The sequence below is a fragment of the Triticum urartu genome, chromosome 6A (assembly GCF_056163025.1).
Source record: "Triticum urartu cultivar PI428250 chromosome 6A, HENAU_Tu73, whole genome shotgun sequence".
NCBI lineage: Eukaryota > Viridiplantae > Streptophyta > Magnoliopsida > Poales > Poaceae > Triticum > Triticum urartu.
The window spans coordinates 505,067,040-505,088,082 of record NC_141878.1 but is presented as its reverse complement, the minus strand read 5'-3'; the positions used below and the strand labels follow the sequence as shown (position 1 = coordinate 505,088,082).

Genomic DNA, 21,043 nt, shown 5'->3' with positions numbered 1-21,043 from the left:
GCTTGGTGGTAATGACTTCGGAGAAACATCACTTTCTCATCTGGAAGATCAACTCCCACTCGATTCAAATGATTGTTGTACTCAGACAATCTGAGCACAAGCTCAACAATTGAGCTTTTCTCCCTTAGTTTGCAGGCTAAGAAAATCATCGGAGGTCTTATACCTCTTGACGTGGGCACGAGCCTGAAATCCCAATTTCAGCCCTCGAAACATCTCATATGTTTCGCGACGTTTCAAAACATCTTCGGTGCCTCAACTCTAAGCCGTTTAACTGAACTATCACGTAGTTATCAAAATGTGTATGTCAGATGTTCGCAACATCCATAGACAACGTTCGAGGTTCATCACACTGAGCGGTGCATTAAGGACATAAGCCTTCTATGAAGCAATGAGGACAAACCTCAGTTTACGGACCTAGTCCGCATAATTACTACTATCAACTTTCAACTAAATTTTCTCTAGGAACATATCTAAACAGTAGAACTGAAGCGCGAGCTACGACATAATTTGCGAAGACCTTTTGACTATGTTCAGGATAATTAAGTTCATCTTATGAACTCCCACTCAGATAGACATCCCTCTAGTCATCTAAGTGATTACATGATCCGAGTCAACTAGGCCGTGTCCGATCATCACGTGAGACGGACTAGTCATCATCGGTGAACATCTTCATGTTGATCGTATCTACCATACGACTCATGCTCGACCTTTCGGTCTCTTGTGTTCCGAGGCCATGTATGTACATGCTAGGCTCGTCAAGTCAACCTAAGTGTTTCGCGTGTGTAAATCTGTCTTACACCCGTTGTATGTGAACATTAGAATCTATCACACCCGATCATCATGTGGTGCTTCAAAACAACGAACTGTCGCAACGGTGCACGGTTAGGGGGAACACTTTCTTGAAATTATTATGAGGGATCATCTTATTTACTACCGTTGTTCTAAGTAAACAAGATGCAAAAACATGATAAACATCACATGCAATCAAATAGTGACATGATATGGCCAATATCATATTGCTCCTTTTGATCTCCATCTTCGGGGCTCCATGATAATTATCGTCACCGGCATGACACCATGATCTCCATCATCATGATCTCCATCATCGTGTCTTCATGAAGTTGTCTCGCCAACTATTACTTCTACTACTACTACAGCTAACGGTTAGCAATAAAGTAAAGTAATTACATGACGTTTATGTTGACACGCAGGTCATAAATAAATAAAGACAACTCCTATGGCTCCTGCCGGTTGTCATACTCATCGACATGCAAGTCGTGATTCCTATTACAAGAACATGATCAATCTCATACATCACATATCATTCATCACATACTTCTTGGCCATATCACATCACATAGCATACCCTGCAAAAACAAGTTAGACGTCCTCTAATTGTTGTTTGCATGTTTTACGTGGATGCTATGGGTTTCTATCAAGAACGTCTCTTACCTACGCAAAAACCACAACGTGATATGCCAATTGCTATTTACCCTTCATAAGGACCCTTTTCATTGAATCCGATCCGACTAAAGTGGGAGAGACAGACACCCGCTAGCCACCTTATGCAACTAGTGCATGTCAGTCGGTGGAACCAGTCTCACGTAAGAGTACGTGTAAGGTCGGTCCGGGCCGCTTCATCCCACAATGCCACCGAATCAATATTGGACTAGTAACGGTAAGCATATTGAACAATATCAACGCCCACAACTACTTTGTGTTCTACTCGTGCATAGAAACTACGCATAGACCTAGCTCATGATGCTACTGTTGGGGAACGTAGCATAAATTCGAAATTTTCCTACGTGTCACCAAGATCTATCTATGGAGTCATCTAGCAACGAGGGAGGAGTGGATCTACATACCCTTGTAGATCGCGCGCGGAAGCGTTCAAGAGAACGGGGTTGATGGAGTCGTACTCGTCGTGATCCAAATCACCGATGATCCTAGCGCCGAACGGACGGCACCTCCGCGTTCAACACACGTACGGAGCAGTGACGTCTCCTCCTTATTGATCCAGCAAGGGGGGAGGAGAGGTTGATGGAGATCCAGCAGCACGACGGCGTGGTGGTGGAAGTAGCGGGATTCCAACAGGGCTTCGCCAAGCGCTGCGGGAGGAGGGAGATGTGTCATGGAAGGAGAGGGAGGCGCCAGGGCTTAGGTGCGGCTGCCCTCCCTTCCCCCCACTATATATAGGGCCAAGGGAGAGGGGGGCGCAGCCTTGGCCCTTCCTCCAAGGAAGGGTGCGGCCAGGGAGGAGTCCATCCTCCCCAAGGCACCTAGGAGGTGCCTTCCCCTTTTAGGACTCTTTCTTTCCCTTATCTCTTGGCGCATGGGCCTCTTGGGGCTGGTGCCCTTGGCCCATATAGGCCAAGGCGCACACCCCTACAGCCCATGTGGCCCCCCGTGGCAGGTGGACCCCCTTGGTGGACCCCCGGACCCCTTTCGGCACTCCCGGTAAAATACCGATAATGCGCGAAACTTTTCCGGCGACCAAAACAAGACTTCCCATATATAAATCTTTACCTCCGGACCATTTCGGAACTCCTCGTGACGTCCGGGATCTCATCCGGGACTCTGAACAACTTTCGGGTTACCGCATACTAATATCTCTATAACCCTAGCGTCACCGAACCTTAAGTGTGTAGACCCTACGGGTTCGGGAGACATGCAGACATGACCGAGATGACTCTCCGGTCAATAACCATCAGCGGGATCTGGATACCCATGTTGGCTCCCACATGTTCCACGATGATCTCATCAGATGAACCATGATGTCAAGGACTTAATCAATCCCGTATACAATTCCCTTTGTCTAGCGGTACGATACTTGCCCGAGATTCGATCGTCGGTATCCCGATACCTTGTTCAATCTCGTTACCGGCAAGTCTCTTTACTCGTTTCGTAACACATCATCCCGTGATCAACTCCTTGATTACATTGTGCACATTATGATGATGTCCTACCGAGTGGGCCCAGAGATACCTCTCCGTTTACGCGGAGTGACAAATCCCAGTCTCGATTCGTGCCAACCCAACAGACACTTTCGGAGATACCTGTAGTGTACCTTTATAGCCACCCAGTTACGTTGTGACGTTTGGCACACCCAAAGTACTCCTACGATATCTGGGAGTTGCACAATCTCATGGTCTAAGGAAATGATACTTGACATTAGAAAAGCTTTAGCATACGAACTACATGATCTTGTGCTAGGCTTAGGATTGGGTCTTTGTCCATCACATCATTCTCCTAATGACGTGATCCCGTTATCAATGACATCCAATGTCCATGGTCAGGAAACCGTAACCATCTATTGATCAACGAGCTAGTCAACTAGAGGCTTACTAGGGACATGGTGTTGTCCATGTATCCACACATGTATCTGAGTTTCCTATCAATACAATTCTAGCATGGATAATAAACGATTATCATGAACAAGGAAATATAATAATAACTAATTTATTATTGCCTCTAGGGCATATTTCCAACACTGCCAAGGAAGAAAATCTGACCAGATGTGCTCTTACGATCCTCAACGTCGCCGGCGTGGTCACTGTCACTATAGCCCAGCAGCTCACTTTTCCCTGAACCACGCCCATAGCAGCACACATAGCTCAAAGTACTGCGCACGTACCTAAGTATCTCCTTCACGGCTGTCCAGTGAGTGACTGTAGGCCTTTCCATGTATCTGCTCACTATTCCAACTGCATGAGTGATGTCCGGCCTTGAGTGCACCAGGTACCTTAGGCTACCAATTATGCTGCGGTACAGAGAAGGGTCGACAAGTTTTACATCGTCATTCTTCCTCAGTTTGAGCCGACATTCCATTGGTGTCTGACATCCATGGCACCCTTCCATTCCAGCAGCTTCAAGAATTTTCTCTACATAGCTCCTCTGACACAGGGTTATAGAATCATTGGATTGAGTTACCTCGATGCCCAGATAGTAGCTCAAGAGACCGAGATCACTCATTTTGAATAGCTCTTGCATTTGATTCTTGAACTCGCCAATGGAAGTCTTGCTGGTGCGGGTGATGATGAGGTCGTCTACATACACACCCACTAGCAGAAATGAGTGTGCATCACCGCGGCGATACACAGCATGCTCCAGTGGGCTACGCGTGAACCCCAGCGTGCTCATGGTCTCGGCCAGCTTCGCGTACCAGGCCCTCGGAGCTTGCCGTAGCCCGTAGAGCGCCTTCCGAAGCCGCAAAACCTGTTGCTCCTTGCCAACGGTGACGTACCCCGGCGGTTGCGCCACGTACACTTCCTCGGCGAGGTCACCATTGAGAAAGGCGGATTTTACATCCATATGGTGCACCTCCCAGCCGGAGTGTGCGGCGAGCGCGAGAAGCAGCCGCACGGTCTTCATCCGTGCCACTGGCGCAAAAACTTCCTCGAAGTCCACGCCTTCATGCTGAACATAGCCTTTCGCCACCAAGCGGGCCTTGTACTTGACGATGTTGCCGTCAGGATCGCGCTGGACGCGGTACACCCACTTCAAGCTAATGGCTTTGTGGCCGGCCGGCAAGTGGGCGAGCTCCCAGGTCTTGTTCTCGCCTATGGAGTCCATCTCCGCATCCATTGCCGCCTTCCAGGCCTCGTCGCTCAGCGCCTCAGTGATGTCGCGTGGCTCCTCTGCCGTGAGCAAGCACTGGTCGGGCTCCTCCCATACAGCCTCATGTTCTGTCTCGTCGAGAACATCGGAGAGGCGTCGGTACCGTATAGGTCCGGAGTCAACGTCGCGCCCATCATCATGCGTGGGCGGCGTGGCCCAACGCATCTCCCTCGCCACAGCCGGCGTGCAAGGCTCAGTCCGCGACATGCCGGGCGCCGATGCAGCCGGCGTGTCGATGGAGTTCAGCGGCGACCCCAATGGTGGCGTAGAGGGTGGTGGTGCTGCGCTCCTCGATGCAGGCGTAGGCGAGCAGCCCGTGTCCAGCTCGTGCACACCATGGTCATTTGCATAGACCACAGTGAACGTCGTCAGCGCGGGCGCCGTGACCGCGCCCTGTGCATTCCAGGTCCATGGCCTGCTCTCCTCAAATAAAACATCACGTGTGACTTGTACCTTTTGTGTAGCCGGATTGTACACACGATAGCCTTTGGTTCCTTCCTCGTAGCCAATGAAGATCATTGGGGTCGATCGATTTGAGAGCTTAGTCACTCCAGGGCCAAGCTTCTTGACATGCGCCACACACCCAAACACACGTAGGTGCAGCACACTTGGCTTGTGGCCGTGCCAAGCCTCATACGGCGTTACCCCGTCCAAGCTACGTGTGGGAGCTCTGTTGAGCAGGTACACCGCAGTCTTTACTGCTTCAGCCCAGAAATACGACGGCACGGCCATGCTTTTGAGCAGGCAACGCGCCATCTCGATGATGGTCTGATTCCGGCGTTCAACCACTCTGTTTTGCTGAGGGGAGTACGGGGTGGTCGTGTAGTGTTTGATGCCTAGCTGCTCGCAGTATCCTCTGAACTCAATGGAGTTGAACTCACCGCCTCGGTCAGACCGGAATGCGTGAAGCCTGCATTTTCCCTCGTTCTCAGCCATTGCCTGCACTTTCTTGAACTTCTGATGAGCTTCATCCTTGGATTTCAGTAACTCCAACCACATGTATCGACTGTAATCGTCAACTATCAGCAAGAAATACTTACTGCCCCCGGTGTGGTTGGTGTGATTGGCCCACACAAGTCTGTATGAACAAGCTCAAGGCCTTTCTCTGCTCTGTATCCGGCCACTTGAGGAAAAGGGGCACGGTGTTGTTTACCCAATGCACAACCATCAAATACTCCTCGACGCGGTCAATGACCGGCATCCCACGTACCATTTCCTTCGAAGACATGGCTCGCAAAGCTCTGAAGTGCAGGTGTCCCATCCTAGCATGCCAGCGCCAGGTGACATCTTCAGTCTTGGTGAGGAGACAGGCCAGGGAGTCAATGCTCAGTACGCCCGTGTACAATCTGCTCGCCGTCAGTTTGACGCGAGCCAGGATGCGTCGGCCCGGATCTTGGATGGTCATGATCCCATCTTCAATCCCTATCCTGCATCCACCCTCATCCAACTGCCCTACTGAGATGATATTGCTGCGTAAGCTGGGAATGAAATAGACTTCAGAGAGAGCACGTTGATCACCATTCTGGCAGCGAAACACAACAGCGCCCCTGCCCTTGATAGCCACCAGAGAGCCGTCTCCGAATTTCACTGTGCCGTGTACACCTTCATCAAGTGAGGAAAACATGTTCCTCTCCCCAGTCATATGGCTGGACGCCCCTGTATCATAGTACCAAAGGCCATCGGGTGAAGGCACGGGAATTACTTTCTCCTCATTCAAGAACACAGCTTGGGGCACCACTAGCTCAGGTGTAGAGACGTTGGTGACCACGGCCATGAGCAGGCCCTGATCGTGTTCGTCGCGATCTTCGCGGACGAGGTTAGCCTGTTCCTTCTTCCCTTGTTCCTTTTGCTTCTCCAGCCATGACCAATAGTCCTTTTTCCAGTGTCCGACCTTGCCGCAATAATGGCATTTGCCTTTATTCTTGCCGCCTGAGCCGCCGGATCCTCCCACGCCGCCGCTGCCCGGCACAGGTCTGCCACCGCCGCTGCCATGAGGTTTGGGCTTGCCCGGCGACTTGTTCTTGCCGCCGCCGCTACTGGACTATGAACCGCCGCCGCCGCCCAGCTTCTCCCGGGCCAGCCACTCCTCATGAGTGAGCAGGAGGCGCCCGGTGGTATGTGCGCCGTCGTCAAGGTCGTAGTGATCCTCACATGCAGAGAAGCGGCCGACAAGCTCCTCGATGGATATGGTTTTCAAATCAAGCAAGGACTCGATTGCCATGGCCATTGGGCGGTACCGACGTGGCACCACTCGGAAAAAAATTTGGACTGCCTTGTGCTCGGTGACGGGGTCATCGTACAGCTCCAGATTGGCGACAAGGGCAGCGAGCCGCAGCCCGAAGTCCTCGACGGACTCCCCATCTCTGAAACGGAGATCCTCGAACTCCCGCCGGTGCACCTGCGCCTTGGCTTCACGGGCGCGCTCACTGCCCATCCGCATCATCTTGATGGTCTCCCACGCCGTCTTCGCCGTGTCCTTTGCAGCCAGCACATGCAACATCTCCGGCGGAACGCCAGTGAGAATGATCTGCAGTGCGTGCCGATCGTCGTTCTCGTCAGCGGTGTCGTCGGTCACCGCGGACCAGACGCGGGCGACTTGCAGCTTGACTTGCATCACGAGTGCCCACTCCTGATAGTTCGTGCGTGTGAGCATCATGGACGCCCCCAACTCCTCTCGCACGACGCGCTCCACCACCCGGTACTCGCCGCTGCCGCTGCCGGTGAGGCGCGCGAGTGGCGCCTTGGATGAAGGCGTCTTCGACGGCGACTTTGTCCCGCTCTTGTTCTTCCCATCTGACTCGTCGCCCGACATGTGCGCCACCACGGATCAAACACCGCCGGCCACCGGAGCAGGATCAAACACCAGGCTCTGATGCCAAATGTCGTCGCTGAACGATCGAACGAGAGAGAGAGGAACTAGCTTGAGGGCGAGATGAACACGGGCGAACTTGGAAGGGTATTTTGTGCTGCCATAACTGCGTAGCTTTTCTGTTTTTTCTCTTTCCTTATTATCTCATTACAATCGCTAGTCTGCCCTCCCGGTCCGGCCGCCATGATCCGCGTAGATCGCGCTGCCCCGCGATCACGTCCATAGCGAGAGCCGGGCGACCAGGAGGGAGTAACAGAAAACAGAAAGGAAACGAGGAGGGCTCGGTACATGCGCCTCCACAACCAATGTGCATGCCTGGGTCACATCCGACCCAGCTGCACCGATTATTTTAAACGGAAAACTATCTAGCCTGTAGACGTGAGCTTATGACAAAGGCTAACAGTAGAAGAAGTAGCACGTAGCAGTAGAAGCAGTAGCACGTAGCAGTAGAAGCATGTAACACCCTCGATGCGACTATATCTCCCACGTGTCGAGGCACGACTTAGAGGCATAATCGCATTGAAGGCATATGTCGCAAGGTAGGCAATCTTCACAACATCCCATGTAATATAATAATAAAGGGGAGATAACATAGTTGGCATACACTCGCCACGTCAATCAAGTACATAAATAACATTACATCATCCAAACACTCATGGCCCGACTACGGCGCCAAAATAAAAGAGAACCCAACAAGCGACACGGTCCCGATCACCCCCAACTGGGCACCACTACTGATCATCAGGAAAGGAAACATAGTAACGTTGAGAGTCTTCGTCGAACTCCCACTTGAGCTCATACGCGTCTGCTGGAGCGGAATCATCAGGCCCTGCATCTGGTGTAATAGTAATCTGTGAGCCACAGGGACTCAGCAATCTCGCACCCTCGCGATCAAGACTATTTAAGCTTAAAGGTGAGGCAAGGTAAACATATGTGGAGCTGCAGCAAGCGACTAGCAAAATATGGTGGCTATCCTGTTCGCAAAAGAGAGCGAGAAGAGGAGGCAAAGCGCGAGCGAGAAACTAGAGAACAACCTACGCAAACATTACTCCAACACCGTGTCCACTTCCCGGACTCCGCCGAGAAGAGGCCATCACGGTTACACACTTAGTTGATTCATTTTAATTAATTAAGGTTCATGTTATCTACAACCGGACATTAAAAAATTCCCATCTGCCCATAACCGCGGGCACGGCTTTCGAAAGTTCAAATCCCTGCAGGGGAGTCCCAACTTAGCCCATGACAAGCTCTCATGGTCAACGAAGGAATAGACCTCCTCCCAAGACGTTCCGATCAGACTCGGTATCTCGGTTCTTCAAGACACTTCGACAGGTTAAAACAAGACCAGCAACACCGCCCTAATGTGCCGACAAATCCCGATAGGAGCTGCACATATCTCTTTCTCAGGGCACACTCAGATTGTCTTAGGTACGGGTAGGCCAGCCCAGAGTTGCCCCTGGTGGCCACCGGCAGCTGACAGGTGGACCAACACTCAGAGGAGCACTGGCCCGGGGGGGTTTAAATAAGATGACCCTCGGGCTCCGGAAACCCAAGGGAAAAAGAGGCTAGGTGGCAAAAGGTAAAACCAAGGTTGGGCATTGCTGGAAAAGCTTTAATCAAGGCGAAATATCAAGGGGTTCCCATTATAACCCAACCGCGTAAGGAACGCAAAATCCGGGAACATAACACCGATATGACGGAAACTAGGGCAGCAAGAGTGGAACAAAACACTAGGCGAGAGGCCGAGCCTTCCACCCTTTACCAAGTATATAGATGCATTAAGATAACATGGCAATATAATGATATCCCAACAAGTAAATAAATGTTCCAACAAGGAACGGCCTCCAATCTTCACCTGCAACTAGCAACGCTATAAGAGGGGCTGAGCAAAGCGGTAACATAGCCAATCAATGGTTTGCTAGGACATGGTGGGTTAGAGGTTTGACATGGCAATTTGGGAGGCTTGAAAGCAAGTGGTAGGCATCGTAGCATTGGCATAGCAAAAGAGCGAGCAAACTAGCATAGCAAAGATAGTAGTGATTTCGAGGGTATGATCATCTTGCCTGCACAGTTGTCAGAGTTGACTGGATCCTCGAAAGCAAACTCAACGGGCTCCTCGTTAGCAAACTCATCTCCCGGCTCTACCTAAACAAGAAAAACAAGCAACAAGGACACAATCAACCACGTGCAAGGATCAAAAAAGATGATGCTAAGATGGTATGCTATCCGGGATGCGATGCAGGATGCATATGCAAGATATGACAGGGAAAGCATGAACCTGGCCTCAACTTGGAAATCCAAGGGAGCAACTGGAAAGATGAGATGAAATCGCTCGAAAATGATATAAAGAACGCCGGAATCGGAGTTACAGTTTGGAAATGGCAAGCGATTCAAATATGACCACGTTCTGCGATTTGCAGCAAGTAGCCTTCTAAATGCAATGAGATGAACATGCTACAGCACCCAAACATGACAACAAAATACATGGCAGGGATGCATACAAGATGCTTAACAAAAGTCTAGCACTGAGCTACGGCCAATTCATCCATTAACAGGTTCAAACAAGCATGGCAAAAATGCATATGACAAACAGATCTCAGACTTAGTGAAATTAACACTTGTTTGGAATTTCAGATCAGGAAGCCCTCTTCGGAGCAACAAAACTACATGTTACAGGACCTGAACATGGCAAAGTAAAGCATGGCATGGAGCTACTCAAAGAGCTTAACAAAAGTCCCTTAGTGACCTTGAGCCAAAAGGGATCAGAAAATACAATTGCAAGCATGTGAACATAGCAAAAACATAATCAGTTTTCAGACAGTGAAAACTGGCACACGCTGAAACATAACTCAAGTAGGCATGTTTACGAGCTCCATGCACTCACTATGGGGCAAGTCATGAAAATCTAAGCATACATCCATCAAGAACACACAAAATTCAAGCTAGACATGGCAAGAACAATAGCATAGCATGCACGGATCAACTACAACATCATCGGCAAAATTGCAAACAAGTTGACAATCTGCCCAGATTCACAAAGTAGCAAAAGTAGAGCTCGATTGACTCGAGCTAGGGTGCTCCATAATTGCAAACAAGACATGGATGGATAGATCACTACAAGATTAACAAAACATCCTTACTGATCATCCTCAAAATAGGCACGGATCACTAGGAAACAACATGAACATATGGCAATATGAGATAAACAGCCCAAGGACTTAGTGGAATTGTTAAGTCCCTGAAAACAGAATTAACAAGTGCACCATTTTGCATGCTTGTACTAGTCACCACACACATCACAAAAATACATGGGTTGCACCTCTGGAAAGATGGCAAAACCCTTAACAAAACATATGTAGAACTCATGGGCATATCATGCACACATTAATCATGGCAAAAATGACAAAAAGCTAATCGGAGTAGCAGATCTGACAATTATCTCAAGTAGCCCTCTTCTAACAGCATTTCGGGCATCAAGATGAACTCAAATGAAAATGATGCAATGGAATGAAATGATGTACTCTCCGAGATGAACATTTTGATATGCTATATGCATGAATCGGAACTACGGATGCAAAGTTACGAGGCTATGAACAGGAGCATTTGGACTTGGAATTTTGGGACTTAGATGAAATTTCAACCTCCGGATCTAGGGTTTCGGTGGCACGTGAAACGAGGCGGCGGCGGGGAGGCGGCTTCCAGAGCGGCTTCCGGCCGGCGCGGGTCGCCGGAGCGACGGGGGCGGCGGGCGCGGCGTTGAGGAGGCGGCAAGCGGCCGGGCGCGTCGGGGCGGCGCAGTTGGTGGTCGGGCCGGTACGGTAGCGCGGCGGCCGGCGAAGTCGGCGACGGCGGCGGAGGCGGCGCGGTGGCGGCGACACGGTGGATCGGGCGGCGGGGCAGACGGACGAGGCGGGCGGCGCGCGCGGGCCTGGGGGCCTGCCCTGGGCTCCCGCGGGCCGCGGTGGGAGTGGCGGCGGCGTGGACACGTGGCGGCGCGTGGGTGGCTGGCGGCGGCGTGTCCGGCGCCGGCGGACAATGTTCGGCGCGCGCGAGGGGTGGATCTAGGGTTAGGGGAAGGGGAGACCCAGGATTTTTGGAAGGAGATCTATATATAGGCATAGGGGAAGCTAGGAGAGTCCAAAAGAGGTGCGGTTTTTGGCCACGCAATCGTGATCGAACGATCTAGATGATGGAGAAGGTTTAGGTGGGTTTTGGGCCAAATTGGAAGGGTGTTGGGCTGCAACACACACGAGGCATTTCCGGTCCCTCGGTTAACCGTTGGAGTATCAAACGAAGTCCAAATGATACGAAACTTGACAGGCGGTCTACCGGTAGTAAACCAAGGCCGCTTGGCAAGTCTCGGTCCAATCCAGAAATGTTTAATCCCCACACATGAAAGAAAGCTAGAAATGACCACCGGAGGAGGACGAAGCGCCGGAATGCAAAACGGACAACGGGGAAAATGCTCGAATGCATGAGACGAACACGTATGCAAATGCAATGCACATGATGCCATGATATGAGATGCATGACAACGACAACAACACATGGAGACAAAGACCCGAACCCGAGAAAATAAAATAACTTAACGCCAGAAACGGCAAGAGTTGGAGTACAAATTGGGAAAGTTACATCCGGGGTGTTACAAAGCAGTAGCACGTAGCAGCAACAGTAGCAGCGGGAGTGGCAGGGGAGCGCGGCCGTGGCGGCTAGGAGCTCGCGACGAGCGCGGCCAGGTGATGCAAGGACGGATTGAGATGTTTGACAAGCCAAGCGACGCCCTAGAGGCCCTACAAACTCAACGGTGGCACGGGCGCGTCTCGGGGTTGGCTAAAACATCGACATCGGACACGGCAGAACATAGCTCGGCCATCAATGATGATGGCGTTTTAGGCGCGGCAAAGGGCAGGGAGAGGAGGGGATCGACGTGAGGGGGCTCACCGCGGTCCTGTAGGTGTGCTAGAGTGTGCTTGGGGAGGCTCGACGATGGCGAATCGAGGCGACGTTCGACGACGGCTGTAGGGGAAGAAGACGAAGGTGGGCGTCGTCGATGAGGCGGCTCGACTCCATCCAACGGGACGAGGAGACGTGTACGACAGCGGTGGAGCAGCCGGACGTCGTGGCGCAGTTCGGGGTGGCGCTGGAGTGCGCCGACGGCGGGGCTGTAAGTGCATCTAGTGCCACCCCTAGTTGGTTTTGGAGTATTGACGACAAACCTAGTTGAGGGACTAATGTGTTTGTGAGAATTGCAGGATAACACAGGTAGAAGTCCCTCATTGATTCGGTTTTACTACCAGAGATGACCCCTAAAAATGTATGAAGACATTGAAGTCAAAGGTGGTATATGAAGATATTCACATTGAAGACTATGACAAGAGAAGACACTATATGAAGCCTATGGAGCTCGAAGACTTAGATCTTTCGTAGTTCTTTTTCTTTTTTGTGTTGAGTCATAGGAACCACCGTACTGTTAAGTGGGGTCCAAGAGAACCAGTCAGAATGACTGAAGTGATGCCTAAACCAAAAACCTATGTCTTCAAGTGAAGACTATGAGAGCGAATCTTGTCCAGAGTCGGACAAGTCAGCTTTGCTTGTAGCCCAAGTAAAGTTGCCGTGTGAGTTTGAAATCTGACCGTTGGAACACGTGTCAGTTCCTTAGTGACCCAGGGTCATTTCGGACAAATCAGGTCGGGTTGCCAAGTGGCTATAAATAGCCCACCCCCTTCAACCATAAACGGTTGGCTGCTCAGATTGATAGTACGGCTTTTGTCGTTTGAGAGCAACCCACCTCGAAGCCTTTGAGAGAGAATTCCTTGCGAGGATAAAAGCCCTAACCACCAGAGCCAGAGAGAATTGGGCATCACTTAAGTCTTCTTGTCTGTGTGATCTGAAGACTTATTACACTTGAGGATTGTGCATCCTCCAGCCGGTTAGGCGTTGCGTTCTGAGCATCCAAGAGACATTGTGGATTGCCAGTGAACGAAGTCTGTGAAGGTTTGGGAGTCTACCTTGAAGACTTACCAGAGTGATTGGGCGAGGTCTATGTGACCTTAGCTCAAGGAGAATACGGTGAGGACTGGTTGTCTTGAGCTGCGTGTTCAGGACTGGGTGTCCGGGACTGTGTGTCCTAAGGTTTAAATACCTAGCCGCTCCAACCAGACGTACAGTTGTCACAGCAACTGGAACTGGTCCAACAAATCATTGTCTTCAACGAGTCACTGGTTTCATCTTCACTTCACTTTACTTATTGTTACTCATTGTGAAGTCATTGTATGTTTGCACTATCATTTGTCTTCACTGAGTGACTGCGTGTTCTGTTTGGCTTCACAATAACTTCCTACCTGATCCTTACTACCTAGCTGATATTAGTCTTTGTGCTTTCACTTCATTGAATACTTGACTATGGTTTGCCTAGTGTAGTCTACCTTCCGCTGCATGGTAATAGGTTTAATTCTATCGTTTGTCTTCAAAACTTCTATGTTCTGAAGACTTTCATAAAAATCGCCTATTCACCCCCCCCCCTCTAGTCGATATAATGCACTTTCGATTGGTATCAGAGCAAGGTGCTCCCTTGTTCTGTGTGATTCGGTTTAACCACCTGGAGTTTTAGCTATGTCGACTGCAGGGATAATTAAAGTCTCCGCTGCGTGCCCCGTCTTCGATGGAACTGAATATCCCTACTAGAAGAATAAGATGTGCATGCATCTTGAAGCCATTGACGTCGACCTATGGTATGTCGTCGAGAACGGCGTTCCCAAGGCTGGAGAAGGTGTCACTGCTGCTGATGTCAAGAAATTCGTTCAACTGGACTCTACTGCCAAGAATATCATCTGTGGTCATCTGACCAAAGGACAGTATGGCCGTGTGAGTGCTTTGAAGACATCCAAGCTGGTCTGGGACTGGCTCTCCAAGGTCAATGAAGGCATCTCAACCCAGAGATCAGAGAATTAGTGTCCTTCGCAACCTCTTCAACCGCTTCAAGCGAAATGACAATGAGAATGTCCAGCACACATTTGACCGACTCACTGATATCACAAATGAGCTTCAAGCCCTCGGCGCCACTGAGATTACCAAACATGAAGCCGTCAAGACGCTGCTGAGATCACTTGATAGTTCGTTTGACATCCTGGCCCTGATGATTCAAGAACGTCCTGATTTCAAGACACTCGATCCGTCTGACATACTTGAGAGGCTCAACACACATGAGTTTCAGCTTTCGGAGAAAAGAGATATCTACGGTCCAAACTATGAGCGAACTCGTGCCTTGAAGGCAAAAGCTGTCTCCTCATCTGAAGAAGAATCTGACAGCAGTTCTGATGATCCTGAAGACATTGGAAGGGAACTTGCTATGCTTGTCAAGAAGTTCCAAAAATTCACCAAGAAGAAAGTCTTCAGAAAGTCTTCCCGATCAAGTTCAAGGAATGATGAAGCTCCTGCTCATGACTACAAGAGGAAAACATGTCACAGGTGCAAGAAACTTGGCCACTTCATCTCTGAGTGTCCACAGTGGGACAATGAGAACAAAAAGAAGAAGAAGAGCAAGGAATATGACTCTGACGACAAGAAGAAGAAGAAATACTCAAAGTCTTCTTCCAAGTCTTCCTCAAAGTCTTCATCACACAAGAAGAGCTCATCTGGCAAGGCATGTGCGTTTGTTGGTAAGGAAATGGATTCAGAGGAGGAGTCTGCGTCTGAGGAGGCGGAGGTGGAGTCTGAGGAGGAATCCGACTCAGGCGTCGCAAGTCTGGCTACAGCATACGTTGCCAAGCCCATCTTCAACACTGAAGACAATGACTTCATCACCGACACCGATGCAAATGACAAGGACTGCTCCGCTTCTACCTACTGCTTCATGGCACGCGGTGCCAAGGTAAACACACGCACTACTCACTATCAAACATCTAGTGACGATGACTCTGATTGTGGTTCAAAACCTAGCTACAAAACACTTGCTAAAATTGCAACTGAACAACAGAAAGCTATGGAACATATTCAAAAACTGTTAGACAGAAGCGATGATCTGTTAGGTGCTGAAATGACTCGATCGGAATCCTTAATTGAAGACATAAAAAATCTTCACGTTAAGTATCAGGAACTTGAAAGTCGTCATGAAACTCTCTCAACAACTCATGAAAAGCTTTCCTATGATTATCTTCAAAGGAAGCAAGATCTTGAGAAATTGAGAGCGGTTCATGAAGATCTTCAAACGGAAAACGAGTCACTTCGCGCCAAACAGATCAGTCCCGCTCAGGAAGGATTTGAACCACCATGTCTTAAATGCATTGAGCGTGATAATGCTACTTCTGTTGCTGAATGTTCTACTGCTACTGCTGTTGCAATATCTTCAACTGTTGATGTGGTAACTAACCCCTCTACTGAGGATACCACCGCTATTGCTGATGAGAATGCTAGGTTGAAGACATTGCTTGAAACAGGGATGTACAAAAGTCTTCAAGGGCATCAGACACTATGTGATGTCCTCAAAAAGCAGATTCTGAACCGAAACCCTAGGAAAGAGGGTGTTGGGTTAGTAAGGAAAATGAATGCAGATGGCTCTTACTGGAAACCTGAGCAGTACCCCAAAACCATGTGGGTTGCTGCAAAGGAACCTTCAGCAGATCCATCCAATCTAACTGGCTTCACTTGTGCTAACCCCATTATCATTGATGAATCCTTTGATGCAAACTATATACTGTTTAAGAATCAGAATGGTGAAGTGTTTGCCAGGTACATTGGTACTAACTGCAGGAATGGACCGCCTATGAAGAAGATATGGGTTCCAAAAAGGTGTCTGTAAAAACTTCCTGTGATTGTCTTCATGACACCTCACGTGAAGAAGACAAACCTCAGACCAAAGGCATCATACGGTCCAAAGGCTTCATACAGACAGAGGACTCACCTGAGTCGCACTAACGCAAATGTTTTGCAGGGAAACCATACTAAGGCATATGAATATGAGAGCGGTTCATCAAACCGCCATGTTCATAAGACCAAGAACTATTCTGATTATTCTTATGAGTACTATTGTCCGCCTGCAAGACAGTTTGCTAAGGCTTTAAAGCCAAAATTCTCAGATGCTGCACTTAGACTTATTGCTTCTAAGCCATCCTTGAAGATGTGGGTGGCTAAGAAAGCTTAACTCTCTTTTGCAGGGAAAGGTCTCCAGCAGAAAACCAAAATCGTCTGACGCTATTGCTGGGGACCTTAAACATCTTGTAGGGCGCAAGATCAAATGCCCAAATGGTCTTACTATGTACTTCGTACTTGAATCGCTTGCTACTCTCCCTATTAGTCCTAACCTGGATCTAAGCTTTCATAACCCACTGGTTCGTCAAATGTTTTTGCTTCACAATGCTCTTGGTGAAGCCTATCCCCCTAACTGCACTGTATGGTACGACACCAGCGTCTTCAGAATGGATTATTGACAGTGGGTGTACAAATCACATGACTGGCAAAAGAAGTCTTCTTATGGACTGAACCTTACGTCCATCCGACAAGAGCCACATCACATTTGCTGACACTGGTAAAAGTAAGGTATTGGGTCTAGGTAGAGTTGCAATCTCAAGGGATCAACACATGGATAAAGTCATGCTTGTTGAATCCCGTGGCTTCAACTTAATGTCTGTCTCAATGCTTTGCGATTTGAACATGATCGTAATGTTTGAAAATATCGTTGCCTTGTACTAATGGAATCTGACAAGTCTCTAGTGTTTGAAGGGTATCGAAAAGATGATTTGTACGTGGTAGATTTCTCAGCAGGGCCACAGCTTGCAGTATGTCTTCTAGCAAAGGCTTCAGAATGCTGGCTCTGGCATCGGAGGCCTGGACATGCTGGCATGAGGAACCTCCACACCCTTGCGAAGAAGAAGCATGTCATAGGCATCGAGGGCATCAAGTTCAAGAAATACCACTTATGCGGTGCCTGTGAAGCAGGGAAGATGACGAGGGCCAAACATCCCTCGAAGACAATCATGACCACTACTCGACCCTTCGAACTGCTTCACATGGATCTTTTCGGTCCCACTCATTACTCAACTCTAACTACTACTGCTTGCCTCTATGGCTTCGTTATTGTTGATGATTATTCTAGATATACTTGGGTGCACATAATCCTTTACAAGACTGAAGTGCAGGATGTCTTCAGACGCTTCGCCAATCGAGCTATGAACAATTTTGGCGCCAAGATAAAGCACATCAGAAGTGACAATGGCACTGAATTCAAGAACACTGGCCTTGATACATATCTTGATACCTTGGGCATCACACATGAATTCTCAGCCCCGTACACGCCACAGCAGAATGGCATCGTCGAACGCAAGAACAGAACACTAATTGAGATGGCCAGAACGATGTTAGATGAATACAAGACCCCAAGAAAATTCTGGCCCGTAGCCATTGATACTGCATGCCATACAATCAATCGTGTTTATCTTCACAAGCTACTGAACAAGACATCTTATGATCTCCTTACTGTCAAGAAGCCAAATGTCAGTTACTTCAGACTATTTGGCGCAAGGTGTTGGATCAAGGACCCACATCACACCTCAAAATTTGCACCAAAAGCACATGAGGGTTTTATACTTGGATATGGAAAGGATTCGCACTCCTACAGAGTCTTCAATCTCTTTCATTACAAAGTGGTTGAAACAGTGGATTGTGCGGTTCGATGAGACCAACAGTTCACAAAGAGAGCAGCTGCCAAATGTGCTAGATGAAGTTCCATCCAGTGAATCAATCAAGCTAATGGGAACTGGAGAAATTATACCTTCTGAAGCTCATCCTGAAGAGGAACTTATCATTTCAGCACCTGATCAACATGAAGACAATGCTCAGCCTGAAGACATTCCTTCCAACAACGACAATGAACAGCAAGAGCAAAGTCTTCACCCTGTACATCCTCGCGTTGCCAATGAAGTGCAGATTGAAAGAATAATTGATAGCATCAATGCACCTGGTCCACTCACTCGTTCAAGGGAAACTCAGCTAGCAAATTTCTGTGGGCACTTCGCATTCATCTCAATAGCAGGATCCAAGAAAGTTGAAGAAGCCTTCATGGAACCTGAATGGATTCAAGCTATGCAAGAAGAGCTTCAACAGTTTGAGCTGAATAATGTATGGGAACTGGTTAAGCGTCCTGATCCACGGAAGCACAATATAATAGGCACCAAATGGATATACCGCAAAAAGCAAGATGAGCATGGTCAAGTTGTCAGAAACAAGGCTCGTCTCGTTGCTCAAGGATATACTCAAGTGGAAGGCATTGACTTCGATGAAACATTTGCTCCTGTGGCTAGACTTGAAGCCATACGCATACTGCTGGCCTATGCAAATCATCATAACATACTTCTATATCAAATGGATGTGAAGAGTGCCTTTCTCAATGGCAAGATTGAAGAAGAAGTGTATGTTGCACAACCGCTTGGCTTTGAAGATCCAAAACATCCTGACATGGTATACAAGCTCAACAAGGCACTGTATGGCCTCAAACAAGCCCCTCGGGCCTGGTATGACACACTCAAATACTTCCTGAAGAGCAAAGGCTTCATACCTGGTTCCCTAGATCCCACTCTTTTCGCGAAGACATATGATGGTGAACTGTTTGTGTGCCAAATATATGTGGATGACATTATGTTCGGCTGCACCAATCAGAAGTACAGTGAAGAGTTTGGATATATGATGCAAGAGCAATATCAGATGTCCATGATGGGGGAGCTGAAGTTCTTCCTCGGTCTTCAAATACGACAACAACGCAATGGCATCTCCATATCTCAAGAGAAGTATCTCAAAGATTGCCTGAAGAAGTTCGGTATGCAAGACTGCAAAGGCTTCACAACACCAATGCCAGCCAAACATCATCTGGGTCCTGACGACAATGGTAAAGAGTTCGATCAAAAGGTATACCGCTCCATGATTGGTTCTTTACTTTATCTATGTGCATCTAGGCCAGATATTATGCTTAGTGTTTGCATGTGTGCTCGATTTCAAGCGGCACCAAAGGAGTCGCATCACTTGGCTGTGAAGCGAATTCTTCGATATTTGGCTCACACCCCAACTCTAGGATTATGGTATCCAAAGGGCTCAGAGTTTGATCTGGTTGGATTCTCTGATGCTGATTATGCTGGTGACAAAGTTGATCGCAAGTCTACATCAGGCACATGTCACTTTCTGGGACGATCACTTGTATGTTGGTCTTCAAAGAAGCAGAACTGTATATCTCTCTCCACTGCTGAATCTGAATACATTGCTGCTGGATCTTGCTGCGCTCAGCTTCTGTGGATGAAGCAAACACTCAAGGACTATGGCATTCATCTGAAGCAAGTGCCACTTTACTGCGACAACGAAAGCGCCATCAAGATTGCCAACAACCCAGTTCAGCACTCAAAGACAAAGCACATTGAAATTCGTCATCACTTTCTCAGAGATCATGTTGTGAAGGAATATATTGATATCATACACGTCAACACTGAAGAGCAATTGGCAGATATCTTCACCAAGCCCTTGGATGAGAAGAGATTTTGCAAGTTACGGTGTGAGCTAAATATCCTGGAATCCTCAAATGTCCTGTGATCAGGCACACATCCTAACCCTTATGCATATTGATGACTTAGATGTGCAACACACGAAGTAGAGTATCTCTTCAATCAATGAAGACATACATTCTATGTGTGAATACATTAATATGGAATTTGACTTCGGAGCGCCACGATAATTGTGCGCCGTGTCTGGGTCTAATACTTCCTATACGGTGGGTAATGCCACCACCAAATGTTTTATTTTGAAGTGTTTCTCTCATGGCGTTACATTTGCTATGTCTTCACATTTGGTTTGGCTTCAATCTCAACATGTCTTCATGATTATATTCACTATGTTGATTATACAGATATATATATCTACTAGTGTTCTGTCCTCTACAGCATTCACTTATAGCTATGTCTTCTTGTTGAATCTTTTGAACTAAGTGAATGTGATCGGACCCTAACCTCTTTATGCTTTCTATCTCAAATTCTATCTCTCCAAGTCATATGCATTCTATTGAAACTGTCGAATGTCTTCTCTGCGTCCTTGTCAGCAGAAGATACAGAGACAACCATTAAGTCCGTTTTCAATGCTCATTCCTCCACATAAAATCCGGAGAAGTAGGAACGACCACCCGACAATCCAGGCGTGCGTGGGACGTGGAACAAACCCCAAAATTCCGCATAATGGCCACGTGTTCCTCAGATGCGAATCGCCAGGGGCACCTGTGTAATAGCACAGTGCCGCCCATGTACCTATAAATACACACTTCATAGCGGTCATTATATCTTCTTCCACTCTCGCACGAACCCTAGCGCCACCGGTAGCCCTCGATGACGCCAGCGACGAAGCGCTTCGCTGCCGCAACTTGTCCGACGCCGTCTTCACGCCGACCGCGGACATCGTCCTTTCCGCCGTTGCCGTAGGTGTCCTCCGTCGTCAAGTTAGGGCACGGAAGATCGAACTGCTCGGCCTCATCTTCCACTCCATCTTGCAGTTCTTAGTGTGGTAAATAAAACTTCCTTTTTACAGCACTGTTGA

General features: G+C 48.5%; 1 protein-coding gene across 1 annotated transcript; it reads right to left on the bottom strand.

The window, feature by feature from the left end:
* Positions 1 to 6,658: 6,658 nt before the first annotated feature.
* Positions 6,659 to 7,429, bottom strand: LOC147965918 (uncharacterized). Its single transcript, XM_087530659.1, has one exon. The coding sequence runs from the start codon at positions 7,427 to 7,429 to the stop codon at positions 6,659 to 6,661; it is 771 nt and encodes a 256-aa protein (XP_087386785.1).
* Positions 7,430 to 21,043: the final 13,614 nt, after the last annotated feature.

Coding starts and splice junctions, on each gene's coding strand:
- LOC147965918 (XM_087530659.1), bottom strand. CDS start 7,429: ATGTCGGGCGACGAGTCAGATGGGAAGAACAAGAGCGGGACAAAGTCG.